This window comes from Miscanthus floridulus, chromosome 1 (genome assembly GCF_019320115.1).
Source record: "Miscanthus floridulus cultivar M001 chromosome 1, ASM1932011v1, whole genome shotgun sequence".
NCBI classification, from domain to species: domain Eukaryota; kingdom Viridiplantae; phylum Streptophyta; class Magnoliopsida; order Poales; family Poaceae; genus Miscanthus; species Miscanthus floridulus.
The window spans coordinates 25,898,193-25,914,437 of record NC_089580.1 but is presented as its reverse complement, the minus strand read 5'-3'; the positions used below and the strand labels follow the sequence as shown (position 1 = coordinate 25,914,437).

Genomic DNA, 16,245 nt, shown 5'->3' with positions numbered 1-16,245 from the left:
AAGACGAAGGCCAAGCTTTCCATTAGAGACAAGAATTTGGTTGCAATATGAATTGTAATAATCAATGTCTGGGGTTGGTACAATGGCATAAAATAGAGCGTCCAATGGTACATACACGATGATACATATAAACTCAGGCACCTATACCTACTACAACAAGGCACTACCACAACTGCAACAGTACACAACAATGGCAGAACAGTAATGAATAACTCATGCTACACATTCTCGTCGGGGGAATAATTTTACAACTTGGCTGGAATGCCTTATTGTGCTTCTGACAACTGACACAAATTTCAGTTAACTATGACCCATTCGATTTAGTATAGTTCCACCTTCAGCTATGGTTAAGACGCGCTGCAAAGGCGAAACCAAGATTTGTTTCCTTCGGCATGTCACAGCAGGCAAGCTCAAAAGCATAACCTAGACAGTTGGAGCCTCCTCATGGTTGCCCAGCTTTTTCGTTACCATATCATAAACACTATCTACTTTGGCAGGATCAACCTTAAATAAAACATGGGCGTCCTCCTTCTTTACGACACTACCCTTGAATATCTCCTGCATCAAAACCTCCTGCATTCTCAAGTAATGACTGGGTAGCAATCTATTCTGACAACATAGAAGCTTTTCCTGAAATAATAAAAAGGATGGATCATGCCTTACTTTAACAAACACAAAAGGTACGAGTATGAACAAGGTCGCAATACTATATGCCCAAATGAGATCAACAGTCACCGAACAGGATACTGGGATTTGAAATGCACTTACGCTAGCACTTAATAGCTCTGACCCAGGAAGACCAACTATATCCCAGTCATCCCACTGCTTAACACATGTAAATCCTGTAGTTTTAGGAGAATCTAAGCCAGCACCACCTTTCTTTGGATCCAAATTCCCATCAGACTCCATTTTCATAGGTCGATTCATCTTCTGTACCGATTTATTATTTGCAATAAGCTGGCAGCTCTCCTTAGCTTTTTGGGCATTCAGCTCGTATTCTTTTTTCCTCTTTTGCTCTATGTGTATCTTTGCTTCAGCCAGTGTGCGGCACCCAGCAGAACGACATTCCTACGATTCAACAAAATATAAGTAAATAATGACATTTCTATTTGCCCACCAGAATAAATTGATGCTTCTAGGACCTTATGGGAAGAGACACAGGCCAGTTCATTTCCTTCATATGCACAGCCTAGTACAAAAAATAAAATGCATGCAAGACTTATATACGAGTACTCAAGCGGAACGTCCAAGACGAGATATCTAACAAGTAATGTCAACGACTCTAAAATGCCATCAGGTTTCTATCCAAAGACTGTGAAAATGAAGGATATATACTCATACTCTATCCGTCCCAAAAAGAATGACGCTATGTGATGCGTGCTGGTCGAACCCCCTCAAGTTTGACTAGATTTATTGAAAATATTAGCATTTGTATCACTAAATAAATTTATTAAGAAAATATATTAAATGATTCATCTAATGAATAATGATACTAATTATCCAAGTTAAAAAATGTTTGACTTCTCGGGAAGTGAGAATGACCCTCTTTGTGGGACAGAGGGAGTATATAAGAATAAAAAGCAAACAGATAATTGGTTGGGCCAATGGCTGGGTGGGTTAACAGGGTGGAGGAGCAGCTGGGAATACAAGAGATGGACAAATGAAATTAAGAGTCCGAATGTTGCAGCATGTGCAAATCTATCATCCTCCAATCTACAAGAATAATGAATGGTTCAAAAAGTTTAAATTTAATATTTGTATTGTTCCCTTTTCTAATAGAAAATAAACTGCACTGCTACTTTAATATTCTATTGTTTGAGGCAGTGTTCGGTTCACTCACGTTTTTGCCACAGGTAACCTACCTCCTATATAAGAACGAAAATGAAGAAGACAATGAATTTGTAAAGGATTAGTTCTCAGCCACAAGTTCAGTTATATGTAATATATTTGTTCCTTGTAAGTTTTATCTACAATCACTTTCTCAGCTTCATGTAGAACAAAGACATATAAAAGTGTTGATCCATGGAATGAATATCTTAGTCAAGCTTGTCACTGGTGATATGGTCTTGAACGTAATTAGTGCGTATGCCCCCCAAGTAGGCCTCGACGAGAGTGCTAAGAGACAGTTCTGCGAAGACTTAGATGGCCTGATTAGAGCTGTACCCAGTAGTGAGAAGCTTTTTATAGGAGATCTTAATGGGCATGTAGGTACTACAAGCGCAGGTTTCGAGGCAGTTCATGGAGGTTTTGGGTATGGTAGTAGGAATCAGGAGGGGGAGGAAGTTCTAGACTTCGCGGTAGCTTTTAACCTGATGATAGCCAACACTTTCTTTAGAAAGAGAACCTCATCTAGTGACCTTCAGTAGCGGACAACACTCTAGCCAGATTGACTTTGCCCTCACAAGAAGAAAGGACAAACGAGCATGCTTGGGTTGCAAGGTGATACCAGGGGAGTGTGTTGTTTCTCAACATAAGCTTTTGGTGACAGACTTTCGTTTTCAGGTGCGTGCCCGTAGGGATAAACAAGCTAAGATTGAAAGAACAAAATGGTGGAAACTGAAAGGGGAGACGTCAGAGGTATTTAGGGAAAGGGTTATCAAAGAGGGCTCTTGGAAGGAAGAAGACATAAACAACATGCGGGAGAAGATGGCAACCAACATTCGGAAGGTGGCCTCAGAGGTGTGTGGAGTAACCAAAGGAAGTGGAGGCGAGGCTAAAGATACTTGGTGGTGGAACGAGGAAATCCAAAGGGCTATTAAGGAGAAGAAAGAGTGTTATAGACGCTTGTACCATGACAGGAGTGTGGACAACATAGAGAAGTACAAGGTGGCAAAGAAGACTAGGCTGTAAGTGTGGCAAAGGGTAGAGCGTACGAGGATCTTTACCAACGTTTGAGTACGAAGGAAGAAGAGAAGGACATTTATAGGATGGCTAGAGTTCGTGAGAGAAAGATAAGGGACTTCAACCAAGTTAAGTGCATTAAGGATGAAAGGGAGCATCTCTTGGTGAAGGAGGATGAGATCCGACATCGATGGCAAGAGTATTTTGACAAATTGTTCAATGGTGAGAATACGGACACAACCTTTCAGTTGGATGACTCTTTTGATGACACCAATAGGCGCTTTGTGCGGAGAATCCAAGAATCTGAGGTCAGAGAGGCGTTGAAAAGGATGAAAGGAGGTAAGGCGATGGGACCGGATGGTATCCCAATCGAGGTGTGGAGATGTCTCGGGGACATAGCTATAGTATGGCTAACCAAGTTGTTCAACCATATTTTTCGATCGAACAAGATGCCTGATGAGTGGAGAAGTATATTGGTACCGATCAACAAGAATAAAGGGGATATTCAAAGTTGTACTAATTACCGGGGAATTAAGTTGATGAGTCATACTATGAAGCTATGGGAGAGAGTTATCGAGCATCGCTTGAGAGCAACAACGCGAGTCTCTATGAACCAATTTGGTTTCATGCCCGGAAGGTCAACCATGGAAGCCATTTTCTTAATAAGACAAGTTATGGAGTGGTATAGGGAGAAGGACCTACACATGTTTTTTATTGACTTGGAGAAGGCTTATGATAAAATACCAAGGAATGTTATGTGGTGGGCTTTTGACAAACATAAAGTCCCAACGAAGTACGTCGGGCTCATTAAGGACATGTACAACAATGTTGTGACTAGAGTTCGAACAAGTGATGGAGACACGGATGACTTCCCGATTAGGATAGGACTACATCAAGGGTCAGCTTTGAGCCCTTATTTGTTTGCCTTAGTAATGGATGAGGTCACAAGGGACATACAAGGGGACATCCCTTGGTGTATGCTTTTCGCGGACGATGTAGTGCTAGTTGATGAAAGCCGAACAGGAGTGAATCAAAAACTGGAGTTATGGTGGGAGACTTTGGAGTCCAAAGGTTTTAGACTCAGTAGAACTAAAACTGAGTATATGAGATGTGACTTCGGCACTACTATTCGGGAGGAGGAAAATATTAGTTTGGAAGGTCAAGTAGTGCCTAGGAAGGATATCTTTCGATATTTAGGATCAATGCTACAGAGAGACGGGGATATTGATGAAGATGTTAGCCATAGAATCAAAGCAGGGTGGATGAAGTAGCGGCAAGCATCTGGTGTCCTATGTGACAAAAGGGTACCGCAGAAGCTAAAAGTCAAGTTTTATAGGACGACGATTAGACCTGCTATGTTGTATGATGCAGAATGATGGCCTACGAAAAGACGACATGTTCAACAGATAAGTGTCGCGGAAATGCGTATGTTGCGTTGGATTTGCGGTCATACAAGAAGGGATCGAGTTCGGAACGATGATATACGTGATAGATTAGGGGTAGCACCAATTGAAGAGAAGCTTGTCCAACACTGGTTGAGATGGTTTGGACATGTCCAACAGAGACCTCCAGAGGCACCGGTGCATAGTAGAATCCTAGGCCAGGATAGTAACGTAAAGAGAGGCCGAGGAAGACCGAAGTTGACTTGAGTAGAGGCAATAAAAGGAGACTTGAAAGGATGGAATATACCCAAAGACTTAGCCTTAGATAAGAGTGCTTGAAAAACAGCTATTCACGTGCCTGAACCTTGATTGTTTCTGCTGGGTTTCAACTCTAGCCTACCCCAACTTGTTTGGGACTTAAAGGCTTTGTTGTTGTTGTGATCCATGGAATGAATAGTACTAGCAGATTTTAAACGAAGAACTCCAGATGTAATCATTCTATAATCAATTCCCTGATATAATATTAAAGAGCGGAAGATTCCTTCGTCCTTTGTTGCTCACAATCGTCCGATGGAGATCTGACGGACCTAATTTTCTCCCGATCCGTACGAGTTAAGAGTAGCGTATCCAAGCATAGTGTAGAGTCCATAGTCCGTCACTCTCTCCCGTGACAGTACAAGTTAGAGCAAGTACAATCTCAAAGCAAATTCAGATGCATAACGTGATCATTGATAAATTTCTAACCTCCCGTAACCATAGAGTTAGGGCAGCAAGCGTCCAAGCAATATACGAAAGGCAAGGTATGGAGTTTGATTCTCAAACAAATTAAAATACATGACATGATCGGCGAATAAATCTCCGAGACACAAAATGTCCAGGTAACTACGTAACAAGCTGAATGTTCCATTGCAACGCACGGGTATGTTTGCTAGTAAGAAGAACGCATTAATATAGTTGATTTAGTAAGAGCGAATGAACAAACATAATACCTGGAGTTCTTGAATTCTCCTCCGAATTTTTCGCTCCTCAATGACGCTCCTAATGAGGGCTTCATGTTCCTCCTTGGAAAGAAAACGCATGAAGACCTTATAGCGATGGTAAACTTCCCTGTCTTCATTTGTAAGATCTTTCTCCAAGGGATTAGGGAACAATAAATTTCTTTCCAACATGAACTCCTTTCTCCTTTTTCTTTCATCAAGCCTACAAAGAAAACAGTTGTTTTGCACTATTAAACATTATTTATTATACTAATAAACGAAATCAACATATAAATTTCATATTAACAGAAAAGAACATAGGACAGAAGAGTAGGATCTATCCACTAAAAGTTGCTATGAACAAGAAAAATGCTTCACTCCTAACGAACCTGGACAAATAAATACGAAGCACACGGAGTTTCAGTTCACGATCGGTTTCCGAATCAGTTTCTTTAAATTCCATCTCAGCAAGTGCTTGTTCGGCGTCATTGTCATACTCTGGGTCAAACTCGTGTCTCTTTGCATTGTATCCACTCAGTTCAGTCAACGAAGGGCCTTCATCTGCAGAATATCTGGGCTTCTTCACACCAACACTTCTATCGACATGACCATCTGGCACATGCAAATTAAATATGCCAAGGTTCATCATTTGATTTATGCAGTAATGTGACTTTAAAGTAAACCAAAGGAATATACATATTGCTCCATTTCATACCATGCCATAATGAGAGACTCTATCACCATTTCATTTCTTATGCATTTCCAATAGAAAGAACTCTAGTTACAGAAAAAGACATAGCACTACCAATATTTTTTTAGCATTCCATTCTTAAGAATGTGACATTCTTGATAAAGCATATCTCTGAAGTAAAAAGAGAGAGAAAACATTCTAAGAATTTGCCAGAGCCTGGTTGCTGAGCGAACATATAATGATATAAAAACTTGAAAATAACAGTGATGCTTTCATCAATGATTATACCTTCGACTTTTGATACATTAGCACCATCTTTAATCTGTCCCACATTTGAAGCTTTTTTATTTGCACCTGCAGCAGGTCAACAAGAATTAGGACAATATGAATATATGAATACATGACAGCATCTCTTGACATAGACCAAAGATGCACTGTTTCAGAGTTGGGTTGGTCTAGCTAATTATTTCATTCCCAATACATACCAACAGCTATGTGCGAAGGTGATCGACCTGCTGGACCTTCTCCAAGTGCATCTTCCACCCTATGCAAGATAAGTAGCTGGTAAAAAGCCTCTTTGAATCTTAGGGGCGTATGCATAGGTATTCAGATAAATAATGGCATACTTGACCCTGGAGGGAGAAAATGGAGATTCAGCCTTAGGAATCAATTCTCCAGGTAACAGCGAAGTCCCTATATGTAAGACCAAAGAAGAAAGATGAGATATCAGAACCCAATATAGTAACTGAATAGTACAGGGTAGCGGTAGAAACTAGAAAGTACCTAGCATTCCCGCAATTGGAGTCATAACCAAGCTACTGACACACACAAAAAAAAACTTATAGCAGCAGTATTATTTGAATGTTTTTATCTGACTACAATGTCGTGCGTCTGCGCAGATCCTCGTGTTCATCTCTGCGCAGTGTGGATGTAGAGTTGTAGACCTCAACCAACTACAATTTGGGTGCCTTCTTATTTACAATGAAACCTAGTTCCTTCTAGTTTAATCAAGTTTTATCCTTGTCCATACAGACAATGATGCTGCAACTACAGTTGAAGGGGCTGCAAGTAAGGAGCACACTGATATCTGTGCATGTTATTGTCCCATTAAACCCAAAACCCAAAGAATAAGGATTGTTTGTGGATATGAGATCTACGCAAGACTTTATTTCTCCATAAAAAATACATCCACTCAAATGCCGCCACTAGTTGGATAGATACTCCACTAACAAACATTCTATATGACTATGAGGATAAGACCAAATACACTAAAGAATCTAGTTAGTTATGAGATCTTCACAAATTCCATTTTGGCGCCATCACCCCCCCACCCCACCCCACCAAAAAAAAAATCTCCAAAACAATATATCCAAAGTAGAAGTCAAGTGCTTTTGCAATGTTTTCAAGTCGTCCGATTAATCGTGATTAATCACAATTAATAGTCCTAATCGGTCTCTGCTGACTGATTAGGGGTACTGTCAACTTGTACAAGTCGTCCGATTAATCGCGATTAATCGTGATTAATCGTCCTAGTCGGTCCCATGGCGACTAGGTTCAACTGGACGACTTGAAAACATTGTGCTTTTGCAAAGCCACCACAATGGCACACACAAACTCAAAATTTGAAGATGTGAAGATTTCAGACAGTAAATGACCAAACACATGTTAAATTGACACCAAAGGCCAAATATCTACATACAATTCCACCTAAAACACTAAGACCTGTTTGGATCAGCTAGAGATCTGCTAAAAAAAGCTCTAGCTGATCCAAACACCCTAGCTAATAGTGCAGATTGAACTATCCAACCACCCAGCTAATAAAAAGCTATTGGTTGTCTCTACCCACCTAATGCTGCTAACTATTAGCTGGGACCATCCAAACAGGGCCTGAATCACATGACTTATGACAACTAACACATACTAAAATAGGTTAGCATGCATGAACAAAAACCAAGAACTGGACAGTAAGCAAAGTCTTCCAAGTCTTCAAATGATCAACAAAATGTATCAACTGTTTCCATCACCTAAGAACCAAACACTCATGACTCACCTTTTTTACTCTCACCCTGCACTTTAGCCATAGCTAGAAGCTCCTTCCTGTTCTTGCCATTAACATGAGACATATCCTACAATCATGAGGTAGTATTGAATTAAGAAGTGCCAACTCATTTATTGCATTTATAAACAGGTACAGAAAATAGTTACCGGGAGGGGATAACAAGGTGAGTTCATGTATGCTGTTGTGTAATGATCAATACACTGTAACTTAGACTTGGTACCAACATGCTCTGCCACTTCAAGCCAGTTTCCCAGACCATACATTTCAATTCCCTTAGATCATGACAGGTAAACAATTAAACACAATGCCCAGGAAGTAAATATACCAAACAAACACAATGTTACCTCAAGGAGGAGAATTTCTTCATCTGCATTCCAATCCGGGCAAATAAGTGGGAAAGACAGGTTGTCCTGTTGCAAAATGTCATTCAAGTATTAATGTACTTTGGCTAAGCAATGATCAAAGAATAAGACACTTTCGGTAAGCAATGTTAGAAAGCTGAGTTTACTTGGGTTAAGGAATAATAAGCACCAGTGCACTTTAGCAGAGGATGGACAAAAGGCTAAGTATTTGTGTAGATTATTAAGAAATTAATCCTTGGGTGCTACATTTTCTCTGTTTTATTTCATTTTGACTTATAGGGATCAGAATAACTTTTGATTTAAATGGTCTCAGCACTCAGTTCACCAGCTCAAAATGTTCCAATAAGCAATCAACCACTACAGATGCATCTAGTGAATGCCCTCATAACTAAGCGGTTATGAATTACTCGAAACATGAGTAATTCATAACCGCTTAGTCATGATGGCAACTGACTTGGGACCCTAGGCGACCAAACAATAATAATACAACAACTGAAAATTAGTGGAGTGCTACTCAAAACATCAAGTCAAGCAAAGACAACAAACGATCTAGTGCGCTAACCATGACTCTGTAAGGATGGTTGCTGCGGTGTGGGGTAACTTCAGCGCCAACAGAGAAGCACTCCACGCAGAGGTCGAAGTCAGGGCACTTGGAGCATTTGATCCGTATCTTCCCGGAGATGTCCTTGTTGCAGTAGTTGCAGTGGTAGAGCGCCTTCTTGCCCCCTCCCTCTCCAGCTCCCCCGATGGCGGCTGAAATGGAGTCGGTCGCATCCCCGCCCGAGGAGACCCTCCTCCGCTTCGACCTGCAACCAGCAACCAGCAACGTCAGCTCGCCGCTCCGACCGCGCGGGGTAGCAGAACGAAACGGCAAAGCGGGGAGGGGGGAACATGCGTGAACCTGTGTCCGGTGTCGTCGTCGCCGGAATTCGGCACCCCTCGCGACCGCCCCATCGTGCGCCCAAAACCCTAGCGCAAACCCTCGAAACCCTAACCCTAGCGAACGCGCGGTTCGCTAAATCGCCGCTGCTATTCGCATCGAGCAGACTTGGGGTCGGATTGGGCGGTATGATCGCAACGGCGGAGGGTAGATTGGGATTGGGGATTTTTGGGAGATCTGGGTCCGGGTTCCGATTGGGGTTGAGGTGTCGTGGAGCTGACGACCATCGACAGAGAGAGAGAGAGAGAGAGGAGACGGGGGGGGGGGGGGGGGAGGAGGCGGAGGTCAGGTGGACTCGGGTCCACTCGTCCACGTTGGCAGTAGACTCGAGCTGTGGTTTGGTGGTTTCAGATCCAGGCGGCCCATCGTTTAACGTTTTGGTAGCGGCAATACCCTAACGCGATACAGAAATTACAGGTATACAGGTCTGTTCTGTAAGACGTTTAGGGCAAAAAGAAGAGCAGCTCCATCCAAGACAATAGACAACTATTGCACGTTTGGTTTCTCAATCACCTCTCCTTACCTCACCTTGCTACTTGCTAGTGCGGAAAACCATAAGCTTGCCCAGCCCGTCAAGCCAATTTGGCGCTCTCGTGGGAGAAGCCAAATCTCGGCCGCACAAGTCTGAAGGAGCTCAGACAAAAGAAACGTGTCCTGAATGGCTGAATCACCGGACAAACGCCCAAAGAAAAAAAATACTAGTCTAAAATATTTAAAAAATTGAGCCTCCATAGACGAAACATCAACACAACAGAAAAGACAAGAGGTTTACTACACCAATTTCCATAATTTCGCAAACCAGAACCGAAGTGGACTTGAGAAATCACATTCTACCTGCATCAATCGGCAAATGGCACACCATGCATATACTATATCACATTGACATATGGCCCATATGCACAGCTAAGACATAGGGCGTGATCCAAATATCTTTGTGAACAATTTTGAAAAGAAAAAGAATTTGCACACTCATCTAAACATGACATAGCAGAGCCAAAGTGGCATTCCAAAAAGCTGGGCAAGCTAGAACATAATATAACACAAAAAATCACAAACCAAAGATTGCATTCACTGATATATCATGAGCATTGTTATTTCACGGTCTCCAACCGGTATCAATGGACCATAAAAGTCCACAGGCTTATAAATATTTCACAGAGCAGAAGCTGGAGGCTGCCTTCAGTGGCAAGTTCATGATGATGGTGAACTCAAAACAGGTTCTGATTGATTTTGTCTTGATTGGATTTGTATACTCGTCGCTTGTTGCTGGTTCCTGAGGTAGGCTTGTGATGATCAGAGCTCTTTGACATTGGCCTGCCAAAAGAACTGTAAGAGCGGTCTGCTCTTGCCTTGCCGCTGCTGCGATGAGAACCGCTAGATTCCTGGCAAATGCAAGATGTACATGACAAAAACGTTATGTCAAGTCTCTTTGGGCTTGAGGCCAAGAAATGACAGGAGAAAGGATTCACCTTCGTGAACTGGGAGGAAGACTGGAATTGTGCGGATACATCAGATTTGCTCTTGGCAATGCATGGGGTCAGGCAAGGATTAAGATCCTTGCTGAACATTTCATCTGGGCTACCATAGTTCGGCGTCTCAGCTTCCCCAATGCTGCACTCCTGTTTTAGACAGCAAATAAACAAGAATAGATCATCAACAAAGTGGGATAAAGTTGGTATGACAACTAGGCACTCGTTAACGTGGAACACAATCCGTGCATGTTTTAAAGAGGTAGGGAAGAGTGTGAAAAATATTGTTTTGCAGCAATGAAAGAAGAGTAGGAACCCATGTTTTTGCTTATTTAGAAGGAAAAGAACCAGAAGCTGAACCCAAACATCCAAATTACCCCCTCCATTTTCAGATATATGACATAGTTCGGCAATGACTACAAAGCTTTTACAATGTTTACAAAATTAATAATTGCAACTATGAAGAGTTCGACCTAACAAGGTAACAAGCTACTGAAAAATGTTCTAAGTGGCACTGTGCAAATGTTTCTGTTTCACATTAACAATAAAAAACTAAAGTATGTCATGCCTTGCAGGTAAAAAAGCTACAAGAGGCTAGATAAATGGAGTACATCTATCATATCATCATTGGAATTAGGCCGATAATAGTTTCTTATTATGCAGCTGCCAGTTACTAGCTAATTTGTGAAGTAACCATTTTCCAGTTTGCTTCTGCAGTACATTGTAATACATAAAAGAAATTAACACAAAACAGGTATAAGCAATAACCCAAATAGCTGCTCTTGCTAGAGAAGAAAAGGAATATTTTTTGTACAGCAACAACCCAAATAGCTGCTCTTGTTAGGAAATGCAAATTGTGTGTTGAAAAAACTATAAATGAAAGCAGCGAACTGATTACCCGACTTACAGTGCTCAACCTACAGATTAATTAGTAATTATCTTCAAAACAGCACAAAATGGCTATTTGCTAATGGATAACCAGGTCACATGTGATTTAACCCAGGGTGTAATTTCGCAAACAAATGGCATATTGCTATTTGCTAATGGATAACCAGGTCACATGGGAATGGGATTTGACTCGAGGTGTAATTTCGCAAGCAGCATATCAACATGTCAATCATGTCGCTGTAAGATGGTGGATTAATCGAACAAACCAGAGAGAAAGCGGTCTCCTCGTTAAACCCCGGCGTTCTAGGGGAAGAGCAGTATCCATCCTCGTCAAAGCACGACCTTGCCGAGTGCTTCTCGGCCTTAACCTGCACAAAGTGAAACATCAAGCGGCGGAGCATTAGAGATCGACAGCCAAGGCGCAAAAGCAAATAACACACGGCGAGACCGTGACAGGGAACGTACCTGGGCAAGCTCCTGCGCGAGGCACTGGATCTGGTCGGTGAGCGTGGAAATCTCGTCCCGGAGGCGGCAGTCGGGCTCCGGCTCCGCGTCCGGGAACAGGACGGCGTCTTTGAGCGCCCTGATCTCCTCCCGCTGCCGCAGGCAAAGGTCCTTGAGCCGCTCCACCTCCCTGTCCTTGTTCTCGAGCTGCAGGCGGAGCGCGGCGATCTCGTCCTCCTGCGCCTTGGTCTGCGCCAGGAGCTCCCGCTCGCTGCGCAGCACCATGCCGAGCGTCCGCGTGTTGGCGTTGTTGCCGCCGTTCTTGACGTCCGTCAGGGCCTTCGTCTTCCTGGGCGCCGCCGCCTCGGTGGACGAGGCTTTCTGGAACAGCTTCCGCGACAGCCCCGGCAGCTTCCCGCCGCCGTTGTTCTTCGCTGCGGCGGCGGCGGCGGCAGGAGGGACCGGGAGCTGGTTCTTGGAGGAAGGCGGCTTCTTGTCCATGGAGATGAGCCGCCGTAGCACGGAGCCCAAGTTGCCGTGGGCTTGCGGCTGCGGCTTGGCTCCCAGTAGATCGCGGCCGGATCTCCCCGCGACCACCAACGCGCGGCTGCTGCCACGCGCTTCTCCGGGGGTCGCGGCGGCCGCGGAAGGCACCGCGCGCCGCGGCGAGGGGGACGGGGATGGGGAATCGTAGGCCGCGTAGCGCGACGCCGCGGACGCCTTCTTCATCTCTGCCTGCGAAACCGTGGAGGCCGGAGGGGGAGGGGGAGGGCTGGGCAGGCGGAGGAGAGGGAGAGCGCTGGGGAGTGGGGAATGAGGAGGGAGCGGCAGGCGGCGTTCGAAATTCAAATGGCTGCGCCTCCTTCCGTGGCCGGCCGACGGCCCGACGTGTCAGTGGTAGTGTGGTGTGGTACTACCGCGGCCTGCGCGATCTCGCCGAAATTTTTATATTTTAGCCTATTTTTTTAATTTTTTTATCAATAGACATCTGACGAAAAGAATTTAAAAAATAGAGCTAACACGTCTTGACGTCAGCGTCTGACGTCAAGCTTCTGGATACGGTAAATGACATGGCAGTGAGCTCGGCGCCGGATTGACTGGTGTCGAGCCCCCTGTCATTTAACCCCGGCCAACCTTTCTACTCGAGTGTTCTTCCTCTTCTTTCTCCACCCTCTCGGGTTTTCTCTCTCTCCACTTCACACTACCTCACGAATCGGCATATTGAACTTTGGAAGCTTTGATTTGATTCGTAGATCTTCGAGAGCAAGGTATCCTCGCTCTCCTCCTAGTTTTTTTACATCGATTTGATATGCATTAGTCGGATTTTTGAACGTAATAATCGTCATCACTTAGGGTTTCATTGTATCCATCAATATATGTATTATACAACCGTAGGATGATGCCAAGGCGTGAAAAAGCTAGCAAACCTAGACACACGTAGTTATGTTATGGGTTCATTGTTGTGCATCAAATGGAAAACCCTAGGTTTATGGTTTAATGTTAACTGCTTTGGGTTCTTAGAACGAAATTGGTTGTATTGTAGTTATGATTCTCATTGATATTTATTTGTGATGTTTTGATTTATGTTTGTTAAATTACATCTGTTTTGTTAGATGCAGGAAATGTTTTGGGAGGAGTTTTGACGAAAACGGGGTCGTCCTCAAAAATTATGCCCCGATGCATCTAGCAAAGATGCCCCCGTCCCTACTGACCTCCCTGTCTCTAACTGTAACTATGGTTTCCCAGCCCATGTTTTTTAATCGAAACATCCGAACACAGCGACGCGTTGCTTCTACACATGCAATCGTTTTAATGTAAGAAATTATTTCCACTATTCTTTTTCTTTATTTCTGTAAGTATGCTACTAATATTTTGTTGGAATCTCGTTGTGTAGGACCATGAGAGATGCTTTTTCAGTGGATCGACGGTGCTGTCGGGTACCATAAAACGGAGTACCCCGAGCGTACACCAAAAGAGTCACTTAAATCCCATCAACAACAAAGCTAGAAGGTAAGCCATGGGTTCACCACCAGCCCCGACCAAGCCCACCGGCTCTCCGCCTCGCCTGAGGCCTCGCACGGGAGGTCTCGACACCCTGACAGAATCTCTGTCTCGCGCGAGGCCTCTCGTGAGAGGCCTCGGCAGAGAGCCTAATCTCCGTCTCGCCCGAGGCCTCGTGCGTCCAGCCTCGAGCAAGACAGCTATTCTCCGTATCGCTCGAGGCTCACTTGTCAATAACCCATCGCTCCCGCCTCGACTGGTCTTCCCGATAACCTGTCACGTCCTATTAATACGTCAACCACTCCCGCAATCTTAGCCGGACGACGGCTCGACACCACGGAGTGGCCGACGAGACAAGAAGTCGCATCAACACCATACCGGCTGAGACAGGGCGCGGCGAGGATTACTGGCCACTGTATTCTGGCGCTGTACCCATGATCAGCGCCCGCACTGTGCCCCGCAATCCCCGCCTCGAAGACAACGTGGCATGAGAAGTCTGGCCCGGGTCATCATCGCCTCCGAACCAGCGTACCAGCACAACCACTCCCTCCGAGCCTCGGCACCCTACGACAAGGCCTCGGCCACCTCGAGATTCACATCTGCCGAGACCCCCACCATGGTTCTGCCTCGCCACCAACCGAGCCTCGGCCTCGCACGTAGTCAGTCCACAGCGACCCGCACGCTGACCGCCGCGCCCGCTTCGAGGCAGCCCTAGAGCTCCCATGACGCACAGGATCAGATGTGACCAGCATGTCGCCCCAGCGCTTCAAGGACGGACCACTCCGACGACCACGCCGCCACAGGAACAGGCTACAGGGCTCGGACACGCCACCTCCGTTCGTACGACGCCGTATAGTTAGCACATGTACTACCCATGTCCTCCCTTCAACTATAAAAGGAAAGGACTTGGGCCATTTCTAAGGGAGGGAGGCACTCACGAAGAAGAAGACCCTATAATACGCACACTTCCCTACCGCCCGAGAGCAACGTCTCAAGCAGCCCACATTACTCCCTATCGAGACCTAGGACTAGCTCCCTCTCACCTAGCTTGTAACCCCTACTACAAGCACTTCGGTGCAAGGAATACAAGATCGATCTCTCAGACTTGATGTAGGACACCAATTGCCTGAACTAGTATAAGCCTTGTGTCTCTTTGCATCACCATCCGGGATTGAAAACACGTAGCACAAATTCACTAGTTGGTTGAGGATCCCTCGGTCCAAAATACCGATAGTTGGCGTGCCAGGTAGAGGCCTCTGCGTGTTAGTTTCGTCATCCCAACAAGTTCTGGATGGCAGACCCCGTACGACCGCTGTGTCTCGGCACGGTGGTCTGGTTTGGGAGCTTGGAGTTCATGTCTCTAGGGCACGAGTACGATATGGTACTTCTCACACCCTGAGCCTCGCTTGTCGACGACGATGTCACGCACCGGTAGCCCAGGCGTAGGCAGCGCCCATGCGGCTGCTCTCGCCACGCTCGCCGGGCACGACGCGAGTAGGATCACTTCGATGCTACGTGAACCTAGGGCGACTCACCGCTCTCCGCCGGTATCCTACGACCAGCTGTTGGCGCAGGGTCCCTGGTTGGGGACCTGTCTAGCCTGAGCCTGGACAAGGGAAAAATGCCGGTGGCACCCAGCGACGCCCCGACATCAAGCTCCGCTCCACCACTCCCTGAGGAGCCAACTCCGACGAAGCAGAGCCCGGCGATGGCACCATCTCCATACCCCTTCGGGTTGAGAAATGTCACCGCCTCTTATGCTTACGCCTACGCTTCCGCTCACGCGGATCTCTCGGAGCGCCACCAGCGCTTCACTTTTGACTTCGACACCACCACGTCGACCCACACCCACGCCGACTCCTCGGAGGAGGATGAGGCATGGGCCGGAGCGGATTTCTCCAACCTCCACGACAGTGAAACCATGCGTCGCTTCTTGGCCGCAAGTGACTATTGCTTTGGCTACTCTGATTCTGACGATAAAGGTACTTACGATCCCTCTTGTGAGTGCTTCCACGTTGGACTTGGGATGCCAAGCACGGGCGACGAGGACGAGGGGGTAGGCAACCGCACTTCGCTTCATCAGGGAATAGGCGATGCCACGCCTTCACGCATTGTCCCACCGACAGCACGGAACAAGAACCTTGCCCTCGGACAATTTCGACGCCCGGACCTAGAGCAGCTCCGTGAGCTT

General features: G+C 45.5%; 2 protein-coding genes across 2 annotated transcripts; both read right to left on the bottom strand.

The window, feature by feature from the left end:
• LOC136463778 (transcriptional adapter ADA2-like) lies at nt 1-9,493 on the bottom strand. The gene is made up of 12 exons (XM_066462793.1): nt 9,214-9,493; nt 8,875-9,118; nt 8,295-8,360; nt 8,097-8,222; nt 7,942-8,017; nt 6,518-6,584; nt 6,377-6,435; nt 6,180-6,245; nt 5,590-5,812; nt 5,213-5,423; nt 769-1,068; nt 1-630 (listed from the first exon to the last, which is right to left on the bottom strand). The coding sequence occupies exons 1-12, from the start codon at nt 9,264-9,266 to the stop codon at nt 424-426; spliced, it is 1,698 nt and encodes a 565-aa protein (XP_066318890.1). The 5' UTR covers nt 9,267-9,493; the 3' UTR covers nt 1-423.
• A 689-nt stretch (nt 9,494-10,182) lies between these two features.
• On the bottom strand, nt 10,183-12,865 carry LOC136476498 (uncharacterized). Its single transcript, XM_066474369.1, has 4 exons — nt 12,075-12,865; nt 11,876-11,977; nt 10,722-10,871; nt 10,183-10,634 (listed from the first exon to the last, which is right to left on the bottom strand). Exons 1-4 carry the CDS (start codon nt 12,780-12,782, stop codon nt 10,461-10,463), a joined length of 1,134 nt encoding a protein of 377 aa, XP_066330466.1. The 5' UTR covers nt 12,783-12,865; the 3' UTR covers nt 10,183-10,460.
• Nucleotides 12,866-16,245: the final 3,380 nt, after the last annotated feature.

Coding starts and splice junctions, on each gene's coding strand:
- LOC136476498 (XM_066474369.1), bottom strand. CDS start 12,782: ATGAAGAAGGCGTCCGCGGCGTCGCGCTACGCGGCCTACGATTCCCCA. Junction 11,978..12,074: donor TCGCGCAGGAGCTTGCCCAG/GTACGTTCCCTG, acceptor CACTTTGTGCAG/GTTAAGGCCGAGAAGCACTC. Junction 10,635..10,721: donor CTTCCTCCCAGTTCACGAAG/GTGAATCCTTTC, acceptor TGCATTTGCCAG/GAATCTAGCGGTTCTCATCG.
- LOC136463778 (XM_066462793.1), bottom strand. CDS start 9,266: ATGGGGCGGTCGCGAGGGGTGCCGAATTCCGGCGACGACGACACCGGA. Junction 9,119..9,213: donor GACGACGACACCGGACACAG/GTTCACGCATGT, acceptor TGCTGGTTGCAG/GTCGAAGCGGAGGAGGGTCT. Junction 5,813..6,179: donor TAATGTATCAAAAGTCGAAG/GTATAATCATTG, acceptor TGCATGTGCCAG/ATGGTCATGTCGATAGAAGT.